The sequence below is a fragment of the Hylaeus volcanicus genome, chromosome 2 (genome assembly GCF_026283585.1).
Source record: "Hylaeus volcanicus isolate JK05 chromosome 2, UHH_iyHylVolc1.0_haploid, whole genome shotgun sequence".
In the NCBI taxonomy this organism is placed as follows: Eukaryota; Metazoa; Arthropoda; class Insecta; order Hymenoptera; family Colletidae; genus Hylaeus; species Hylaeus volcanicus.
Window position 1 is genome coordinate 21,880,515 of NC_071977.1, and position 21,923 is coordinate 21,902,437.

Sequence of the window (21,923 nt, forward strand, 5' to 3'; positions counted from 1 at the left end):
CGTTTGACGTAATCGCAGATGGGATTCCAGGTCGGCAGAGAAAATGCACGTAAGAATGCAAATCATGTCGTTTACGTTTTTTCTTTTCAAAGAAGAAAATTTATGCAACCACGCTTTCGATGTGTTTCGATACATTGGCGATTTTGGGTGCTCGCGTACTCGCGGAGGCGACATTCCTCGATTATGTGGCGTTAAGACGAGGGAGCGATCGTTTCGTCTTTCGAACACGTGCGCCCTTATCAGTGGACAGTTTTCTCTCTCTCTGAGTACACGATAACAATACGCGCAAAGCGTAATTTCCGTTCGCGACATTTCGAAGAAACATCACCGTTCGAAGTTTCGCTACTCGTAACGAGATTCCGCTTTCCCTTCTTGATAACGCGGTTATTTCGAGAGCTTGGCGACATTTGACCATCATCGCTCGGAAGTGTAACGATAAAAGCTCTAGTATCGCTACGAAATTGTGATAGAATTGCAGATAATTTAACAGAGTGGAACACGTCATACTTGAGGACATTTCACGTGCCGAGCATTACTCGGCAGAATTGTAGCGAAATGAAAGTTTGTAAATTAAGTTAGATAAGGCGCTGAAGTCAGGTCACCTAAAAATGAAATGAAAGGATGAGTCTTGATGAGAAATCTTGATGGAAAAAGATTAAGTTGTTGAGAGTGAAAAGAACGGAATCAGATTGCAGGAAATTAATGATAAATATGCTTGATGATTAATATAAATTAATTTAAAGTGAGAGGAATAAAGGAAAGTTACGATATAGAATAGTTGAAAATGAATGAATTCTGCAGGAATCAGAATCAGGTTGCAGGAAATTAATGATAAGTATGCTTGATGATTAATATAAATTAATTTAAAGTGAGAGGAATAAAGGAAAGTTACGATATAGAATAGTTGAAAATGAATGAATTGAAATTTCATTTAATGTATGTATGTAATGTATGAAATTTTATTTTATTTTATCTTTATTATAGAGAATAGAGCAAATTTATTATAGAAAATAGAGTATTGGTCGGTGATTTTCGTTGATGCTTCAGAAACGAAGCACCATCCGACATTTTTGCAAAGACAATTGTGGTTCAGAATCGTCTCAGCTATCCCCCATTTTCGTTTCTTACACCAATCCTGGCACACTCTGTATATAGAAATGTTATGCACAAGACAACTATAAATTCACAACAGATAACTACCCAAAACTGTAAATATACAGTTTCATAAATTAAAACTCACGCATAAGTACCTCCAAACAGAAATTAAAAAAAGGATATACGTAAAAAAATTGCTTCAATATAAATATTATATATTCCCAAATCTCATAGTAATCCACTTTCATACAGTCGCGCCGAACATGATTTTTAAATAGACTCCTTTCTTCGACAGTAGTAGCTATAAACAAATATTCGAGGTCAGTTACTATGCATTGAAACGTTAATTTGAACGAGAGATAAGACATTTCTCACTCGTATATATTTTTCCTTAGAGCTTCATGCTACTACTGCAACTACTATTGCAAATGTAAGTGTACCTAGTACTACTATTAATCGCTGTCAACAATAATTCCATCGATACGTATCGATAAGTAGCATTTCGAATCGAAACATTAATAAATAAGACACGTAATGTGCTCGAAATACGCGATAATACAAACTATGAATACCATTGTATGAGCAGAAAATAAACACCTGGAAACGTGTCGTAGGGATCGAGAGCACGTATTTAGAGTGATCGAGTTTAAAATATGCAGAAATGTTTAAGTGACTTCAACGCTTGTCGTAATTTTAGTGCCGTTTGGAATGTCGTTAAATTTCTGTGTATAATAAAATCAGGCAACTGGTCGAACTCTGGTTCGTGGTTTTAAACGCGATTAGCATACGACACACGACAACTTTGTAAATATTAATATATATTCTCATTTGCATATGGACACATTTCAATTTATCTTAGGTATGTAATTTTCGTTCGAAATCTAAGTTAATTCTTATTATTACAAGTCTTGAAGATGAGTCAATGTGTGGAGACAAAGTGTTGAAAATAGAAGTGATTGTTATTTAAGACTGAAATAGTCTTACTCTTAGTTATAATGTAAATTTTTTATATTGATTAAATAAAGCTATAAGAAGAAAATTTATTGGTAGAATTAGTTTAATTGAAAGTAGGCATTTCTTCCTTACTTTCGTTAATTAATTATTGTATTATTTATGGGTGGACTGGATTAATGAAATTTATTAATAGAAAAACTATGTGCGTCAACGAAATAAAACTGCGTTTCGATTTAATCATTTCATGTATTATATTGGTAAAAATGCTATAATTGAAAACAGAAATTTCTTTCTTGCCTTTTATTAACCAACTATTCCGCTATTTATGAATAACAATAAAAAGAAGACTGAAAATGACGTCTTTGAATTTGCTTGCTCAGCCAGTTATTATCTTTGATTGCTGTTACCAGTTCACAAGGGTTATAATGAATTTTCTTAAATAATAATTACATATTTTTCCTCGCATTACTAATTACTGAAGTGCCATTTCGAAACGACAGTGTAATTATAGATAAAATCGCGCAGTACACGAAATTACATCTACTGTCATCCTGAAATGTCGTCATCCCTCTCCTTTCTTCTAATTACTTTAAATGGTCCTTCTTTATATACAAATTTGTCTTTCATAGAATGTATTATAGTTATTTAACATCAACTTTTACATGTACTTTCATATTAAATACGAAAAAATACACTTATCGAATTGAGTAACCTCCTCCTTTTCGAAGTCGGTTAAAAGGTCAATATATTTCATTTGTGTTTGATTGATATACATAATTCTATAGCCCAGTTTATGTAATAACCATTTAATATATCGAAGCAGAGTAAAATGGCAGTGTTTATCAAATAAAGTCGTTCCACAGGTCAACCCTCCATCTCTTTTGATCGATATTTCGTCGTGTTTTCGCGTTGGCATTACCGTCCAGTCGGTTAAGCTTGCAAATAGAGCAATCGTCGGAATGCCACGCTTATGTAATAACGTCGAAAATACCGTGTGTCGCGTAAAAATGTAGAAACAACACGGGTAACACGCTTAAAAGGGGGAGGAGGAGTATTGCGCACGTTTTCTGCGTTTTTGCTGAAAATCACAAGTAAATTCACGGCAACGATCCGGCGCACCTGCGTTTCGTTTCGCTTGATATCACAGGCGAGCGATAAATTTTCATTGCCACGTACGTAGGAATAAACTTTTATTGGCCATTGAGCCATTTGAATTTAAACGTTTCGCCTGCACCCGCGCCTCCCCTTTGCCTATCCGTCCAAGAATCGCGTTTTCAAAGTGTAAAATGCCACGAATGTTTCACAGTTCACGTATTTGGCGCAAGGAAACGATCTTTTACACGGGGCTACAATTTTCGATACATTCCACGGTGGAACGAATCGTATTCGAGCATCGGGCGCCATTTTGGTACCAGGGTTATGGTGATGATTTTATTTGTTGATTATTGGCACTTTGTATTATAATAACATTAGGATTTCGTACAACTGAAACTATTCTTAAAGTTTATTTTATTCTGTGACCAAGGTGGCTCTGATCATTTTATTTTTTAGTTATTGGCACTTTGAATTACAATAATATTAGAATTTCATACAACTGAAATTTTATTTTGATTATATACCGTGTAGTGACTTTGATCATTTTATTTTTTGGTTAGTGGCATTTTGGACTATAATAATATAACATTTTTTCTAAGACTCCCAACACCTTATGTTGCTTTCACGAAATTAATATATTTGGAATTATTTACAGTGGTCATGTTTTCCATATCAATTTTCTGGAATCACACGAACCCATCAATTTCGTAATTTTTATTTGTAGTATTTGACGCAGGTAAGTGATCTTTTACATTTACAGGGAAAGTTTTGTCTATATATCTCCTTCCATTCCAAAACAAGAGGAGTCGTATTTAATCATTCAGTTGGAAGCCATTTTGGTGTACTTATAGTGGTACCGAGATAGTATTATAAATATAATACAACATTCTAGGTTTTCCTTTGTACATACATATGTATACGAAATAATATTTCTTACTTTCTCTGTGATATTTGAAATAATATGTGAAGTAATGTTTCATGAGACAATAAAATAATTTATAATGTTGATTTTATAAGTGCTTTGAACAGTGGATTTGCAATAGTGTACTATTTAAAATGTAGCATACAAACATACACTTAAGATATTATAAAACACATTCAATATGTATATTCAAGTGGATGTTGTTATCTGGCATCCACATTATGTCGTAAAAAGACAGAGCAATTAACTGTAACAGATATATCACCTATATAAGAACAAAGATTAATTTTTGCATCATAAATTATTAATCTGCGAGTCGTACAATCTAGATTTGTACATAACTTGATCTTATTTCTTCTATATACATATTTAACGATCCTAGAATCTTCACATCATCTTTCATTTCAGCAATGTCACCCGACCTTAACATTATTGAAAATTGTTGGGAAAATCTTGCCCGAGCTGTATATGGAAATGGCAGACAATTTGGAAATATTGCCGAATTAAAAAAGTGTATTCAAGATGAGTGGGAGCAATTAAAGCAAAAAACTATTAAATAACTCTATAAATCTTTGCCAAAGAGAATGATCGCTGTTATTAAATGTAAAGGAGGCATAACATATTAAGCATTAAATATCATTCGTTGATTTATTGTTATACACAATCTTAAGTTAAACGTGCTATCATTTCGTCCCACTATATTTCCTTAAAAGTTCTTTTCTTTTTAATAAAATTGTATAGAATGGCGAAATTCGTTCCAATTTTATTTGTGTATATTTATAGAGGTATTTTGCAAGAATGTATAAAAACAAAACCTTGGTTGTAATGTTAAATAAATAAAAATTATGTTAATTTTAAAGTGTGCTATCTTTTTGTCCCGGAGTATATAATAGGTCGTCTTTCTTACTACTGCGAAGATAATCTACTAATAACAGTGGCGCATCGTTTCCTGCCATTCCGCTTTAAAAATACTAATCAAATAAATTTCTCCACCTATAAAATTTGTCGTCTTTCGTCTTACTTCCCGACCACTCTGTACAGCTTCCGAGATGTCGATAAGAGGCGTAGTCGAAGCGTCCTTTAACGGTATATTAATTTCACAAGGAATCGCAGCGATTTTTCCAGCATTTTAAAACATACTTATGGTAATAGGATTTCGAACTCGCAATATCGCATGCCTAGAATCGCGAAACGATGTCAAGAATATCGTGTGTTTATCGCGTGACGCGTTATTCAAATGAATTGAATAAACGTGCATTTTCTAAATAGCTTACGTAACGACCGCTCGACGAAAAAAAGAAATAAAGATAGAAAAGGGAAAAAAATACTTACGCGCGTCGGACAATTTGAATTTTTAACGAGAGAAGGAACGATGGCCATTAGCGTGATAATTATTGCCGCACCTGAGAGGTCGCGCTCGAACATGGCGGAGTAACTACGCGTTTTGTTTTAATGTTGAGAGAACAAAGAAATAATGGTGGAAGATGTCAGAGTAGAGGAAACGTTAAAGTCTAATGATATTATTATTACGGATAGTCTTGCATTATTATTGTTGTTATGCATCTATCATGCATAGTTAAAACTAAAGATTGGCTTTATATTATTAATATTCATATCTGATTTTATCGTTCTTAGTATCAAGGAATAGTATCAATTTAATTGCAGACATAGATACTTTAGGTATTACTTGGGTCGTAAGTAACGTAATAGACGTATTATAATAAAATAAGTAAAAGTGATACAAGATTTGTAATAAAAAGAAACATAATTTCCAACTTCCCTCTAATGCAAGTTATAAACTTACATATATAACCGGACAAAAATTATTTTTTGGTTTGTTTTATACTCTCAATCTAGTGTAGCCACCACTTGAAGTGACATAAAAAAAAAAAAAAAACACAAAAGATTGAAAATAAAATAACTTTCAATGTATCTATTCACATATAAGTAGACTAAAGTTATATTCGCCTTGTTTTATAAAGAATTTTCTAAAAGAAGTCTCGGAATTTTATTGTTTTAATTACCTAAGGTGTAGCAATCAGATACATTCCATACTATTTCTGTTTTGTTAAAAAATAGAATCCTGAAGCTCCTTTTGGAAAATTTATAATCGTAGTTCGCGAGGATGGTATTTATCGATTCCAGTTCGAGGAAGATCCTTGCCCATCCGTGATCGAGGGAGGAAAGGAAATTACAAGCTTCGATATTATTTCCACGAAACGATCGACGGGAATATTTCGGCCTTGATCGCAATCAAGAAAGATGCGTGTGCGCGTTTCTTTCCCAATCGTTGGCGATAGGAATTCGCCTCAGGATTCGCATGCACGCACCGTGTCGCAATGCTGTCGGTTCACCTTGATTATTTAAACCGTAGCTTCCGTGACAGAAGGACGTGACGCTTTTTTTTTTTTTCAAAAAAATGATATGATCGATCACGCATCGAAGGAACTTGCTCCGATCGATGCTGAACAATTCTGCGTGGCAACTTCTTGGTTGAAGGAGAATGAAGGATTTTCCGAAAGTGGGTTTAGAATTTTGTTTATTTAAGTTAAATAAAACTAATTAAAGAATGATGCTCAAAGAAGAAGAAAGAAGAAAAAAAAGGGTTTTATAAAGGGAGCATTGGAATTTTGTTTTTTTGTCAAATACAAAGGGTAGGAAATATACACATTTATTTTTAGTTTAAATGATGGTAGATATGAATGCAATATAATATCTACTATAAGTGTATTTATATTTATTGGAATAAAGTGTTAATTTAGAACAATACGGTAATTGTAATTCAAATATAAAAGCGTGTTGCTAAACTACAATGTTATTGCATTAACTATCCTTACTATTCTTAATGTAATTAGATACTGTAACTATTTATAAACGTATTATTTTTTCTGAAACGGGTCCTACATATATTACCGTAATTATTCTAAATATAATTTAAAAATATTCAAGATAAATAATTTATATAAATATCCCATTATTACGATTGATAATTGATTTTATGGCAATCAGAAATACAGTACATGTTCGTGAGAGATTGTTCTAAGTATCTGGTAGCGGCATCTTTTGAACGACGAAGGAAAACGTCTGTTTCCAGCGAAGACTGTAAAACTCTGCTACAGTGAGCGTAGTATCGACACTTTCCCACAAAGAAAGGAAATATAGTTATCGACTGACGTTAGGTTAAAACAGTGACTCTCAAGCTTCACGTACTCATGAAATTTTCAATAAAAAAGCATTGTTTACTGACTTACTATTTCAAAGTTGTGTTGTCAATCACTATATTTATGTTGTAACAATTCTTATGCAATTAAAATTCTTTTACATTTGTTATACATTTATCTCAACTATTTCTACGTTGTTTACAGAATAAATGCACAAAAATTAATATTTTTGTTAATACATCTGAAATTGTAAGAAATATCATTATTTTATTTTATACATTTATTTTAAATAAAAAAATTTAGTGGTTTATCGGTGTTAAAGAGTGTCAAGAACTATTAAATTTCTTATTAAACAGTTTTTCAACGTTTGCAAATGGAAATGTATTCACATACACATTCATACCCTGCATACTGAAGAGATTCTCTTCCTTACCTCACTCTACAAGAAGTTATACTTCAAAATAGATTGAAAAAATGATTGTTTCTAATGTGTTTCATTATAGACGTAGAGGTTTGCAAAATACAGATAAAACGTTCGTAAGAGTGGCTAGAGGATGTGAGGAAACATATGATTCATAAAGCCTGAAAGATGGTTTGTATTGACATACGTGGATCCTAAACGATCCGCCCAAAACCTCGGTCGATTTGTAGATGGAACGAGATATATTATTTTAGTTTCAGGTTTACACAAAAGGCCCTTCGCGGTGTTTATTTAACTTGGCGTTCTTTATCCTTCTTGCATTACCACGTACTTCCTCCGTTTCCCTTCCGGAAGCCGCGGAACAGTTTTTCCAACGACACCTTCAACCCTCTTCACATTGCTTCCGCGAAATTAATATTTTTTAAGTCTCCCACAGCGACCAGTCTTTTCCATCTCGACTCTTCTGGACTTTAAATCACATGAAATCGTCGGTTTTATAATTCTCGTTCAACGCTATGATATATAAATTATATCGAATATTACAGAGACTAATTATACTGATATTATATACATTTTAGAAATATTAAGATACGATTTATTTCATCAACAACATTTCCTTATAACAGCTGTTCACAGAAACATGAGAATACAAAGTAACAAATGTGGTAAATTTGATAGAAAATCAAGTTATAAGGACTTTTTGAATATTATAAACACTAATCACATTAATACTGACAAGATTTTATGCTAAAGGGAATGGATATGAAAAATAATTAATATTCGATGTATCACTTTATCATTCCATTAAATAATATAGGAAAAAGATGCAAACTTACATAGATGAATATTTCGCTAAAAAATATAATATCTTCCTAATTGATTAAAAAGAAGGACCAGCGAAATAAAATTGTAGAAATACTTTATTGGACTAGTTCTTACGCTTTGGTTACAATAATGATTACAATATAGAGCGACACCGCGACGATCGTTTTCGAAACGTTAATTGCTGGATCAATAAATAGCGGAACGATAAGGCACTCCGAAATACAATAAATATAGTTTTCCAAACGATTGTTAATTTGGCACCAGTGCTAACGATAACGGCTCTCGTTCGTGAATAGAACGGTTCTTCGTTCGCTGATACGAATACAAAAAAAAAAAAAAGATTTCTAATCGCTTCTCGTTCGAGCGAGAGGTACTAGAAATAGGAGAGTTGGGGCTCGTGATTGTGACGCATTGACATGCTCTGATGTCCAGGGTGATGGAAATTCTGGATCTCGTGGGCGCCCTGCTGACCACGGTACTGATTAGAATTAGGCGACGTCGACGATGACACGTTGCAACTGTTGTTCATCAACATTGATGTGCTCCCGCTTTGAAGAGCGAATGGCCACGACTGTAACAAAATTTGTTAGTGGTTCCAATTTAGTTTCAAGAGAGATCATTCCAAGAAACTTGTCTGAACTCTGCAGACACTATATAATAACTGAAAACCTGTTTGTATAAATATAATTAACACTATATCAAACATAAAATTTCAATTTTATTTTGCACGATCCTGCTGTAATTTCAAAAGTGGTTCAATGAAACATCGTTCAAGTAAAATTCAGATAATTAATTGGAGTTGCAATATTGAAAAACTGAAATATAATATAGCTTCTCGCAAATCATTTTACCATTATTTAACTATTGTTTTTGTTTGATGTATCGATCGATCGATGCTGAGTACATTTCGTGATCCTTTTAATATGGATCATCTCTTTCATCGATCACAAGATGTAAACGCAGAAATAAAAACCGAATTACTTTGCAATGCAGGAGGAATAATAAGACGTCGCTCTTCAAATAACGGAACTAACTTAGAATTAATGGTGGAAAGGGTGGGTGGAAGCTTTGAAAGTGATTTGGTCCACCTGGTGAGACGTAAACAGAGAACGGCGTCTGCGGAGACGACGTTCGCCGTTGCGACGCCGACTGGATCCACCTGGATCCTTTGTTATTCTACCAAGTCGTAATCTTGATACCGAAAATTGCGATTGCACAGAAAAGTGGAGAGCATCGAACGAGAATATCTTGTTCTAATTACTTCGAAATTCTCTTACACTGGTAATATTCAATACACAGTGTATGTGTTGCTAAATTATAAATGGAAGAAGAAGAATTGTAATTGGAAAGAGAGATTCTATATTCAAAGGTTAAGAAAATTTATATAGAATGCATTAATATTTGATATACAATGTGTGTTGCGAAACTGAAAATGCAGGAAGAGGAACTGTAACTGGAAAGGAAGAATCTATATTTAAAGGATAATAAAATTGATATGGAATGAATTGATACATCACGACGAGGAATTGTACACGAAATAATTAGAGAAAAGATACTTTCGTTTTATAATTACTTCAACATTCTTTGATGCTAGTATACTTAATATACAGTGTGTATTGCATAAAATGAAATGGAAGAAGAAGAATTGTAATTGGAAAGAGAGATTCTATATTCAAAGGATGATAAAATGTGCATAGATTGAATTGATATATAAAGCAATAATAGAGAAAATAATTTCTTCATTTTTCTAATTACTTCAAAATTCTCTGACTATGGAATACTTAATATACAGTGTATTGCAAAGCTGTAATTGCAAAATGAAGAACTCTACAGAGAAAATCTATATTCAAAGGATAATAAAATGTACAGCACAATGAATTAGTTGATATAATAAACCAAGCACTTGCATATGAAATAAATTGCGAAGAAGTACGCTTCAACCGAACCTGATAAGTGTTTATAATTCTAAAAATATTGATTATTCAGCCGACGAGTAGTTTCCCCTGAAAATTCTGAACTCTTCTTTTCTTTTTAACCCTCTGTATAGGCCAATTTCGTTCAATCGAATAAGATTTTTTTTCACAGATAAGTTAGCCTCAGAATAAAACAGATCAAAGTAAACAAAAACGACGAGATTCTTACAGTAAAACATTTCATTGAAGAATGTCAGGGAATACAACACGATCGAATAGAGTTTAAATTTTCGAATAATACGCAGACAACCCTTAACAACAGAAACGAATTTCTCGAATTAGTTAAGATATTAATGAAATATAACATGTTAAATAAATTATAATTAAATTGTAATCATTGACGTAGTCACTAATAACTTCGTAGTTGATGTGACCTTAAATAAAGTAATTACTAGACTGCGGATCTTTATGCAAAATAAAATCTTCGCGAACGTGCCTACAATAATTGAACCTAAATAGGAGTTTATTTTATTCTGCAAATGCTGTAATATGAACTTTACTTTCAATCTTTTTTATATTCTTACACATTCAAATTTCCTATCAATACATACAGATCCGCAGTCTAGTAATTACATTATAAATGGTTTAATTGGAACTTACTAGAGCCAAAGACAGCGACCTGGTGGTGTCCGAATGCGTGTCGCCATCGTCCCTGAGGACAGCGCGAAGATGAGCGATGTATGTGGCGGCAAGGCGAAGGGTGTCCAGCTTGCTCAGCTTCGTATCAGCTGGTACCCAGGGCAAAGTGGTCTTCAATCTGCAAAACGCCTTGCTGAGGACTCTCATGCGAGCTCGTTCCCTCGCGTTCGCAGCGTTCCTTGGCGCTCGGTTGTCCAAGTCGTCCTTGCTATACTTCTCTTCCGAGGCGAACTCCTCCTCGTCGGCTTCCAAAGTCGGCGTCGAGGCTCGTCGCTTGCGTGGCATGTTCTGCAATTTCATTTATCAGTTAGTCTAGTCTAAATATTAAATCAAGTAAGACGTTGTGCTAGGTTGTCCTTATGGTAGATCTTTAGAATAAAACCAATGGTAAGCTATTCAAGGACTGTATGGAGAGGTGGAGATCAAGAGTAGGTCAAGATTATTGACTAAATTGATTAAATATTGACTTCAGGTGTATGAGTGCACATAAAAGAAAAAAAAATTTATTAAAAGAAAGGGTAATCCTTCTGGTAAATTTTTAGTAGAACCGTATGCTAGATTATCAAGGATCGTATGGAGAGGGTTGGTGTAGGTCTTAGTGGTGTAGATCGTAGTGGTGTAGGTCAAGATCATTTAAATATTGACTTCAGGTGTATGAGTGCACATATGCAAATTTATTAAAAGAAAGGGTTATCCTTCTGGTAAATTTTTAGCAGAACCGTATGCTAGATTATCAAGGATCGTATGGAGAGGGGTGGTGTAGGTCTTAGTGGTGTAGATCGTAGTGGTGTAGGTCAAGATCATTTAAATATTGACTTCAGGTGTATGAGTGCACATATGTAAATTTATTAAAAGAAAGGGTTATCCTTCTGGTAAATTTTTAGCAGAACCTTATGCTAGATTATCAAGGATCGTATGGAGAGGGGGAGATTGTAGTGATCTAGGTCAAGATCTTTTAAATATTGTCTTCAGGTGGATTAAGCACTTCTTTTGATAGTGTTCGTACAGACTAATCAACAAACTAAATATTCTACAACTGTTCATTCGCATTTCGGCATTATCACTCATCCTCCATCGACGAAACGCTATCTGAACTCTCTGGAGCACGATGGTTAGGTCAGAACCATGAAGAAAATGGTCATTCAAGCACAGAGCCTCGACAATTTCTACCACCTTGGAAGAGTACATATTTTCATGATAGTGTTTCATTTCTCATTCTACTTCTCGTTCACGAAGAGTCTTAAAGCTACCAAGTGTCATAAAGAGTCGAAGGTAGCAAACTTTCCAAAGAGATCAAGCTCCAGAATTTTGAAAAGTCCATGGAAGGAGATGGAACAACGAGCTTTTTCACGAAAAGAAAATTGAACATTTAAACCTAGCTTGCGATAAATTGGACGAAATATCAACAGCAGGAGGAGTACTCAACGTCGCAAGTGTTCAATTACACTTCGATACTATCACTGATCCTACACCGATGAAATTTCGAAATCTAAACTGTTTGTAGTATAGTGATTAAGTCAGGAGCACCAAAACGATAGTCATTCGAGCCTTAACAGTTGCGCTACCTTGCAAGAGTCCACGTTCGAATTGGAAAACATTCCAAAGAAGTCAAACATGCGAATTTTTTACAAATCCTTAAAAGCAACTAGCTTCTTTCAACACTTGAGGCTCAGTATGCAGTGGATTGGCTGAGACATCGACAAGGTCTCAAAGCTATCAAATACCACAAAGAATTGAAGTTGGAAAACTTTCCAAAGAAATCAAACACGCGAATTTTTTAAAAATCCAAGACAGCAACCAGTTTCTTTCAACACTTGAAGCTCAGTATGCAATGGATTGACTGAGACATCGACAAGGTCTCAAAGCTATCAAATACCACAACGAATTGAAGTTGGAAAACTTTCCAAAGAAATCAAACACGCGAATTTTTTACAAATCCAAGACAGCAACCAGCTTCTTTCAACACTTGAAGCCCAGTATGCAATGGATTGACTGAGACATCGACAAGGTCTTAAAGCTATCAAATACCACAAAGAATTGAAGTTGGAAAACTTTCCAAAGAAATCAAACACGCGAATTTGTTAAAAATCCTAGACAGCAACCAGCTTCTTTCAACACTTGAAGCTTAGTATGCAACGATCTGGACGAGATATCCTCAAGGTCTCAAAGCTACCAAATACCACAAAGAGTTGACATTGGAAAGCCTTCCAAAGAAGTGAAATACTCGATTTCGTTTAAAAAGCCAAGAGAGCAACCAGATTCTTTCAACACAACCAGCATGCGATTGGACGAGATATCGACAGTGAAGCACTCAACGTCGCGAGGGTTGAAGGTGGAAGTCCTCACCTCGTTCCTTTTTTTCCCACCAGCTTGGTTCCTCGATTGTTGGAATGTCACGATAGGTCGCGAGGCTCGCGCGAAACTAATTGTACGTCAAAACTCTCGACGAAGAAGAGTAGGATGAAGAGAAGGAAGCTGCACGATGGTACGGGACGAGGGAAGAGAGGAAAAGAACATTGGTCTGAGAAGAGGGAGATTTGAGACGCCCTGGAAATCGGGCGGAGCTTTCCGAACACCAAAAGTATCTTCGTTTGGCGCGGTCGTGTCCTCCTCTTAGACTTTTCCTGCGGGTTCTCGGCCAATCGTCTTGGTTCTGCGTCATCTGCAGCCACCTGGTCCATCCTTCCCTCTTCTGTCTTTCTTTCAAACAGACGGGCCACGATTACTGCTTTTTTCGTATCGAGTTGACCTTTCGTTCTCTTCCGGATGTCTGCGACGTTCCTTCGAATGGATTCATTCACAGAATGCTCCTAATATGATTAACCCTTTAAGGAACGTCGTAGGATACGATGGAGTCGAGCTAATATTTATGTATCAAAAACAATTAAGCATTATGCAAAAATACTGATTTTAGAAAAGATTGTCGGAGGCTTCTATTTTTTTCTGCAAATCTTGAGTTTATTAGACACATACTGATATAGTGCCATTCTTAGGGGTTAACTCTAACTATGGCGAACTTTCATTGTCAGGGGGTCTAAAGATCTTAGAACTTTTCAACTGGAAAACGTTTATAAAAACATAATAGTATAATAAGTATCTCTTAATAAAGGGTTTTTTAAAACAGGTTTTAGGATGTTGTTCAATTACAATCATGTGTAGTTTTATTTAAAGTAAAAAATATTGGATATATTCCATACTATTCTTATTTTATTAAAACCAAAAATTCAAAAACCTGTTTTGGAAATTTTTCTATGATTTCATTGTATAATAGATACGTAATTGCAAGTGTAATTATTTCGTTACTTTTAAGATAAGCTATCACCTGGAATAATTGCTAAAATGTTGATTTATAATCCAAGGAAGCTCGAACGAAAATTTTCAAGACATTCTATAGAACAAATTTTTATTATTTTAAACAAAGGCAATAATATAGGTATTAATTCACCTGTGTTATTTTCTGTGTTCACCCAAGATTGCTTCTACTAATTGCTTCTGACTTCTCCTCTCTTCTGTTTTCGTCATTCGGAGGTTTACGTGGAAGGAAACGAGCGTTTGATCTATTAATCCGGTAAAAATCCTCGTGAACGGGCTGCCATCCATTTCGTTGAAAGGAGGATTCGAAATGGATCCTGTAATATGAGGTTTGCGGTGACCCTGCTAATCCTACTTAACATCCTGGAGAAAGAGCTGACTTATTGCTCGACAAATTCGTGAAAGTTTCAACGCAATTCGACACCTTTCCATATAATTGACCGCGCACCCTTCTCGGGGTACCCATTGATGGGAATCTGCATACAGTAAAAGTTTTCGAAAAATATAACCTGGTGTAAAATTGAACTTTACACAAATTATTCGATTTATATTATTATTACGATTATTACGATTTATATATAAACATTCTTTTATATTTTTTTTATATAAAACAGAAATATTTCAGACAATTTTCTATAGTTGATAAGTTTTAATTGATCTTTAAGAGGCTTTAAAGATTTAAATTGATATAAATGCAAAATTTAACTACAAACCACTATTAAATATAAATTTAAACTATCCAATGCATCAGTAACATCGATAAATCAATTGTATTAAACTACTATATCTATAAAAAAAAGAATAATAGATTCATTATGGTACAATAATAAAAAACAATACATAGTTTAATAAATATTGTTAGTATAGGTACTTCAATCAACATACAGTTAATCATAAATTTTTATCTTGTTGATTAACTACAAAATTTAAGAATTTCTCTTTACTAGTAAGGAAGATTTTTTATAATATTACATTGTAAAAGTAACAAACTTTGTGAAATAGTAGTGATTTTTTTTATCATCAAACTATAATCGAGTGCATTATCATCCACAGATGTCGACACTGTACTTTTCCAACTATAGTACGTAACTGTTGACAATGATCAATACACGCTGTTTATTTCACATGATCGCTAATTTTATTGTTAAACTCAATTTCATCGCAATACATTTTATACTAAATTAAAATATTTGTTGCAATCTTGTAAGATTCATCTTATACATAGTTTATCATTTGCCCTCGAGTGGAGCTTTAGTCGCAGCTGAAAATGGCCGATATTGCACGTCGAATGCATTCGCGAATCGTGAAGCGATTCGTATATTTCGGTCATTAGTTTCTCGCGTGTAACAGTTTTTTTTTTTTTTAATATTTACAAAACAGTAACGATAATCGTCCAAAGTTTGTCAGTGCACGACGAGTAGGTGACCAACGACGACTCTTGGAAAGTATTTCTAACAGTCTGACGAAAGTTCCGGAAGGTGGTTCGTTGTGAAACCAAATTTTTTGTACATACGAAAGGCTGTTTTCTTGAGAAATACGTGAGTATCAACATAGCAATAACAAATAATTCTAAATTATTGATTTGAGGCTACTCGTCACCGTTGTACGTTTGAGAGGTTAGGTTGTACATTTGTATACCAAACACGATAAAGTTTTAAATTTTTAATGATGTTTACTATTTACATCCTACTTGTATTATAATGTTTGTTTTGAGTGATGAATATAGTAAGAATTTAACTTGGAAACTGTTAGGTCAAAGTATGTCTATTTACTCTATTGTAAATTGGAGCAATAATCTGATATTTTTGTAATTGTTTGCACCAGATGAGCTTCTTCCATTTTATAAGAACTGTAAATGTTTCTAAGCTATAATATAGTCTGGATGTATTGTAATACAAATTTTCTATTTTGAGTTGCATCCAAAGTATTTATACTGCGTTAGTGTTGAAGAGGCGAGATAACATTCATACATTTTGAAGCAAGGAATTATTATCGTTTCTTGTGAAAGTGTTTATTAAACTATTTATTATATACTTACAAAGAATAATGTGATTCATTGTGGATTAATAGTAACTAAAAATATAAACAATAATATCATAAAAATAAAACTTTAAATAATCTTAAACATGTTAATTAAAATCGTAATAGTGAAATGTATTGTGAAACATATAATGTTTGAAGTAATGAAACTGCTGATGGCGCATGTCCAGATGTCCCATATGATTCTTGGACATGCACAAACACTATTTATGTATAGGTTAGATGACTCATATATGTCACCTATATATACGCAAGGTCTTTATAAATCTAGCATGCCAAAAGTACATCATATTTTGTTGATCAGTTTACTTATAATGTGCTATTGTTATTTTGTTACAGGAACTTAACCAGCTGGGTTTTAACTGAATATGACTGAGGAACACCAGTTGCCTTCTGATTCTGACGAAGACGATGAAGATTATGTTCCTGATGGTGCAGATAGCGAACCTGTGTCTGAAGTAGAATCCGAGGGTGATGCAGAAAGCGGCCCCGAAGATGAAAACGATGAAAATAAAAGAGAAACCACAAAGAAAAGAGGGAAGAAGAGAGGCAAAGTTACAAAATCTAAAGTTAAGAAACACAGAAGACCAGGAAAAAATCTGAGAAATGAAAGCGATGAGAAGGAGGAAGAAGCTGAGAAGCCCAAGGAGAAAAACAATCTAACCGAGGAAGAACAAAAGAAAAAAGCTGATTCCCTTTGGGCTGATTTCATGAAAGATACAGGTAAGTTAAGACTGATCACTGTTTTGTGATCGTCACTTTTCGTGAACTTATATTTTTATTTCTTGAAGCAATTGTATCTAAACCAAAGCCCCAAAATTCAACAAATAAACCGAAAGAGAAGTCACCGCCTTTAGAAAAGCCAAAAGTAGAGGAGAAAATAAAAATAACTAAAGTATTCGAGTTTGCTGGCGAAGAAGTGAAAGTCGAGAAGGAAGTGTCGGTAGACTCGGCGGAAGCTAGATTATCTCTTTCTTCCGCTGAAAACTCCGAGAAAACTGGAAATTCCGCGTCTTCCGCTGGGAGAGGCTCTGGAAGAGGAAAAGGTTTCAAAAGGGCTGGTTTAGGAGGTATTTCTTCCGTTCTCGGTCAAATAGGGAAAAAGGCGAAAATTAGTACGTTGGAAAAATCCAAATTGGATTGGGATAGTTATAAGAAGGAAGAGAATTTGGAGGAAGAGATAACGACTCATAACAAAGGCAAGGATGGGTATTTAGAACGCCAAGACTTTCTGCAGAGGGCAGACTTACGCCAATTCGAAATTGAAAAACAATTACGTAACGCTAACAGACGCAGTAGTCGGTGAATTTATGTCTTAACAATAACACATATCTCTTCCTTAATAGCGAGAGACGATATTAAAAGAAATACCCGATTAGACTGGCTGGTTCCTGGCGCTTACAGCATATATTTAATTCTTCGAACTCATTGATATCTCGTAAATTGTATAAAAAACGCGGTTGCCTCGCTTGGCTTGACGACCGACTGGATTTATTAAGGTAGCGATTGAGAGCCAACTCTGTGAGAAGAGACTGATCATTCCAATGCATTGAGAATAATACAATATGTTATGTAATAGTTTTACTTTACCATCTCCGAGCTTTGCCTCGTTCCATTATATCGCAGAACTTCGCATCGAAGCTGGACGTTTGAAGCTTGACGCTTCGGAAACAATATATTCTCGTAACACAAGCACCAGAAACGTTTTTTTATTCCGTTTCAGTGAGGAAAGGATGATTGACACAGTATAAATAGTGTACGTATTTAATAAGAGTCCGTTTGAATGATGAATGAATAAATGCGAGTACATGCCTTAGAAATAATCATGACGGTAGTTTCATTTACGATCACTGCCTTAGGCGAGTCGTGCTAGACATGTTGTATTTACAAACATGATACATGGAGCAAAGGCACAGACTGTTCTTACAAATGAAAAACTAACAGCGATCCTTTTATATTTTCTCAGCAATACCAGTGTCTGCTAATTACGTTTACTTGGAAATTACAGCATGACATAGTTTAATCGATAAGTACGTCGGAAATCTTGAAATCTCAGCTCAGGTTACAATTTGTAGAATATATATCTCACGAATACCCATTGAAGCTTTACGCTTGTGAACCATTTACTCGAATAAAAAATGAACGATCACGTATAACATTATTTCATGTTCATCTTTATGTATTGTATCTGGGATTCGTAGAATTTTAGAAACTATGACGAGGTCTACGGATATGTGGCCAAAAGGAAAATCGTATAGAATGTTTACTATTATTGTCGTTTATGTTGCGTTCTTCGCTTGGTGATGTACTTTTTTTTCTACCGCAAAGCAGATCTTTACATCGTTAAATGTTCTTTAAAGAAAAAAAAAACAACCTCTTGCATCGGATACTGCTCAGCATCCTCGTGTAGTATCGATCTAGGATTTACGTTCATTTTACTTAATAATTAAGTACACGTGCCGTTAATTCGCAAATCGAGGATATCCCCGCGAACAATTATAATTGTTTTTGTAAACAAATACAAACGAAATACTTACTAGAAATGCTGATCCATTGTTATCCTTTACTTTGAAAACTTCACTTTCCTCCTCTCCTGAAATATAGGAACTTTCAGAGAATTCTCAAGTTCACTGTATGGATATTGTTATAGTGTTGTTTATCTATTTTATGTATATTTACAGGCGTACTGCGATTTCGTTCCTTCGAAGTATTTTCAGCGCAACATTTTTTAACAGGACACTTTCTGCATTCGCGCGGATTATTACATACAGAACTAAAATAAAATCGTTTCAGGAACTTTCCCAGGAATATATTTTCAATCGAGATTTTTAGATACTGACTATTCGCATCGGGAAGAATTTGATCTCCGCATTTTTTTACGCAGATTGGAGAATCCTCTGACAAATATATTCCGACGTGGCCTACGAGTTGATCATGAGTAAATTATTTATTTTTTTTTTTAGTTACGAATAGAGTATTTACTATTGAAATAATTCTAACTTTGGCGTCGGGGTGCAAGGACATTTGTTGGGAGAGTTTATTTCCCTGGAAATTCGATGTCCTGAATCGTTGGAATTTCTTCTATTGTTCCCCGTTTCATTGTTTTCCCTCTGCTTTCTCTGAAATAACATTTTCATTTGATTAGATGGTTTTATCAAATTTGTATTGTAATTTGTAAATTGTTAATGAAATAGGGGACAATTATATTTATTAAAATGATATATGAGGCTAATTATTAGAACTGTGCCATTTTTAAAGAACTTTCGAATAATAAACAAAGAGTCACTATTAATAAAAATAAAAATTTGTGTATTTTTCGTGCCACTCATTTTCTAATATGACTACCTTATTTTTCAAGCAGCAGCAATCGTCGTATTTCGAAAGAAATCTGCACTTCGAAGGACATTCATAGCTCGAACGCGGTGAAATGGATCGAGTTCCTCTGACGCATATGCAAAGTGGCGCTAAAAGCTTCTTTTTCCTTTCGCTATCTCTTCTCGCGGACTTTTTACACCTCGAGCGAGATCTCCTTTGCTTTTTCGCTTTAGCCGAACTTCGAGATTCGCTGGATTCGTCGCAATGGCAAATAGTCCTTTTGTCGGACCGTGAAGATTTACTCGATTTCACAGAACTCTTGCTTCTCACACTGCGATGACAGGATTAAGAACTTATTGCAGTTTGTCAAAAACTATTTAGTCTTTTAGCTTTACAATCGGTCCATCATTTTTCTTAGATTTAATATTTTACTCAAAATTTTTCCTTCGGGTGGCTTTGACTTGGCCAATTTGAGAATTATAGAAATTCTTACAATTAGTTGTTCTGAAGCTTGTGATCAGATTTATTATTGATAGCTACGATATCCAAGTTCCAAGAGGTGGTGAGGATAATCACGCGACACTTACGCAATAGATTTTAGCGACATTTACACACTACCCACTACAACAAGTAGATTGTTAACTCTATGAGGCACACGATTTAAAAGAAAAAAAATACTAATATATTTTAACTTGTTTATGTTACTGTTATCACTCACAAATTTATACAAGGATTTTATGTTTTAATAACAAATGATGGATATAAGTATAGATGGACACGTGAACGATATCATCTTCCACGTTTAATCGTAATCATCCGTGCTCTTCAACAATTTTCAAACGAGATCTTAAAACTTCTTTCGGAGAACCCTTTTAACAAGAGATTTTTCCACTCTTTAAATTACCTTATTGTCGACGAATTATAAATAAATTTGAATAAATTTGAATAAATTTGAGCACAAGCATCAGAAGAAAATGTGAGAATTAGTGTAATTCCCAAATTACTTAGATTAAAAATCCACCCCTGGCCTCGCAAACTCGGAAATGACCTAAAGGAAAATGATGCCTCCACTATCATTCGATCCTCTTTGAATCCGACCATTCGATTCTCGTTTCCAACAGAGGCATTCCTCACGTGCAACAGAGACATTCTAGCGTACAGCTTCGACTGCCTCGTTTCGTACAATCTTTACTACACAATTCCGAAAACGTATAACCGTAATCTTCGCTTTTCCCGATACGCGGGGTTATTCGAATAATTATGAGCGATACTATACGCGCGCGCATACCGCGTATCGTCGTTTGTGCATGTTTATCGCGTTAGGTAATGCGTCAGGCAATATTTCCGAGTTTACTATCGGTAGCCCGCTGATTCACTGAAATGGCATGGGAATGGGAATCTTCGAGAATGCAAGGTTGAAAAGGATCTGTTCCTTTCGGTGATGATATTTCTAACTAGACGCGCGACTGGAGTCAACAACGACTGTAATTCATTTATCACCCTCTCACCAGATCCTCTGAGGACGGCTCGTAGACGTCGACGACTCCACCGTTAACTTCGAAGCTTGACATCTTTTGCTGGAAATAACATCGAGACCTTCAAACACGGATCATACTATTGCGTTATTAAGTTTCCTTTTGTCTTTCTTTTAGCAGAAGACAAATATGGCGGAACCTCTAAGATGATGGGCTCGAAGATACTGGATGTTTTGCTGACATTGACTTTTGAGGTCGTTCGAGACTTTGCTATGAACTTCAACTTTATCAGATTAAAGCTACGATAGAATCAGATTGGTCTATATATAACTAGACTTGTAGTATTTATAGAAGCTTGTCGCATTATTTATTTCTGGACTGTGGAAGTTTAAACATCTATTGCAACTGGAAATATGAACAAATGTATGAAGGTGTGTACAAGTTCAACGATAACAATTATGTTGATATGAAATATCAACAATAACATGTATGTTTACACTGTTTAGAAGATAAGAGATACGTTCATTTCATTTCTTTGTCCACGTCTATAGAAATATGAATTTGCATAAACACCTCCAGTTATTTTTCTTTCTTGTAGCAGAAGATGAATACTTTTATTACTCAGTACTATTTAATACTATTTAATGTTTATTTAAAATAGAATCAGATTGACCCAGATATATCTAGATTTATAAT

The 21,923-nt window shown here is 34.5% G+C and overlaps 3 protein-coding genes and 1 long non-coding RNA gene across 6 annotated transcripts in view; 2 read left to right on the forward strand and 2 right to left on the reverse strand.

Moving 5' to 3' along the window:
* Positions 1 to 2,983: 2,983 nt before the first annotated feature.
* Positions 2,984 to 4,912, forward strand: LOC128885001 (uncharacterized). 2 transcript variants are annotated; one of them, XR_008459525.1, is made up of 4 exons: positions 2,984 to 3,221; positions 3,356 to 3,471; positions 3,800 to 3,880; positions 4,475 to 4,912. It is a non-coding gene; the product is annotated as an uncharacterized LOC128885001 (long non-coding RNA). The 2 variants fall into 2 exon arrangements; XR_008459524.1 differs by lacking the exon at positions 2,984 to 3,221 and having other exon boundaries at positions 3,267 to 3,471.
* Positions 4,913 to 8,423: 3,511 nt separating this feature from the next.
* Positions 8,424 to 13,560, reverse strand: LOC128885189 (transcription factor 21). The gene is made up of 3 exons (XM_054139071.1): positions 13,432 to 13,560; positions 11,047 to 11,373; positions 8,424 to 9,044 (listed from the first exon to the last, which is right to left on the reverse strand). The coding sequence occupies exons 2-3, from the start codon at positions 11,368 to 11,370 to the stop codon at positions 8,847 to 8,849; spliced, it is 522 nt and encodes a 173-aa protein (XP_053995046.1). The 5' UTR covers positions 11,371 to 11,373; positions 13,432 to 13,560; the 3' UTR covers positions 8,424 to 8,846.
* A 2,067-nt stretch (positions 13,561 to 15,627) lies between these two features.
* On the forward strand, positions 15,628 to 18,990 carry LOC128872540 (craniofacial development protein 1). Its single transcript, XM_054115347.1, has 3 exons — positions 15,628 to 15,935; positions 16,777 to 17,160; positions 17,229 to 18,990. Exons 2-3 carry the CDS (start codon positions 16,806 to 16,808, stop codon positions 17,741 to 17,743), a joined length of 870 nt encoding a protein of 289 aa, XP_053971322.1. The 5' UTR covers positions 15,628 to 15,935; positions 16,777 to 16,805; the 3' UTR covers positions 17,744 to 18,990.
* LOC128872543 (uncharacterized) overlaps positions 18,888 to 21,923 on the reverse strand; it is a 175,815-nt gene continuing 172,779 nt past the window's right edge. Inside the window, exons 3-7 of one of the 2 annotated variants that reach the window (XM_054115350.1) lie at positions 21,261 to 21,329; positions 19,438 to 19,556; positions 19,278 to 19,358; positions 19,117 to 19,210; positions 18,888 to 19,030 (exon numbers count right to left, since the gene is read on the reverse strand). In XM_054115350.1, coding sequence (XP_053971325.1) covers positions 19,001 to 19,030; positions 19,117 to 19,210; positions 19,278 to 19,358; positions 19,438 to 19,556; positions 21,261 to 21,323 — 387 coding nt within the window. In that variant the 5' untranslated portion in view covers positions 21,324 to 21,329 and the 3' untranslated portion in view covers positions 18,888 to 19,000. Of the gene's footprint in view, positions 19,031 to 19,116; positions 19,557 to 19,782; positions 20,004 to 21,260; positions 21,330 to 21,923 lie in introns of those variants that run through there. The other variant, XR_008456210.1, reaches the window with a different exon arrangement.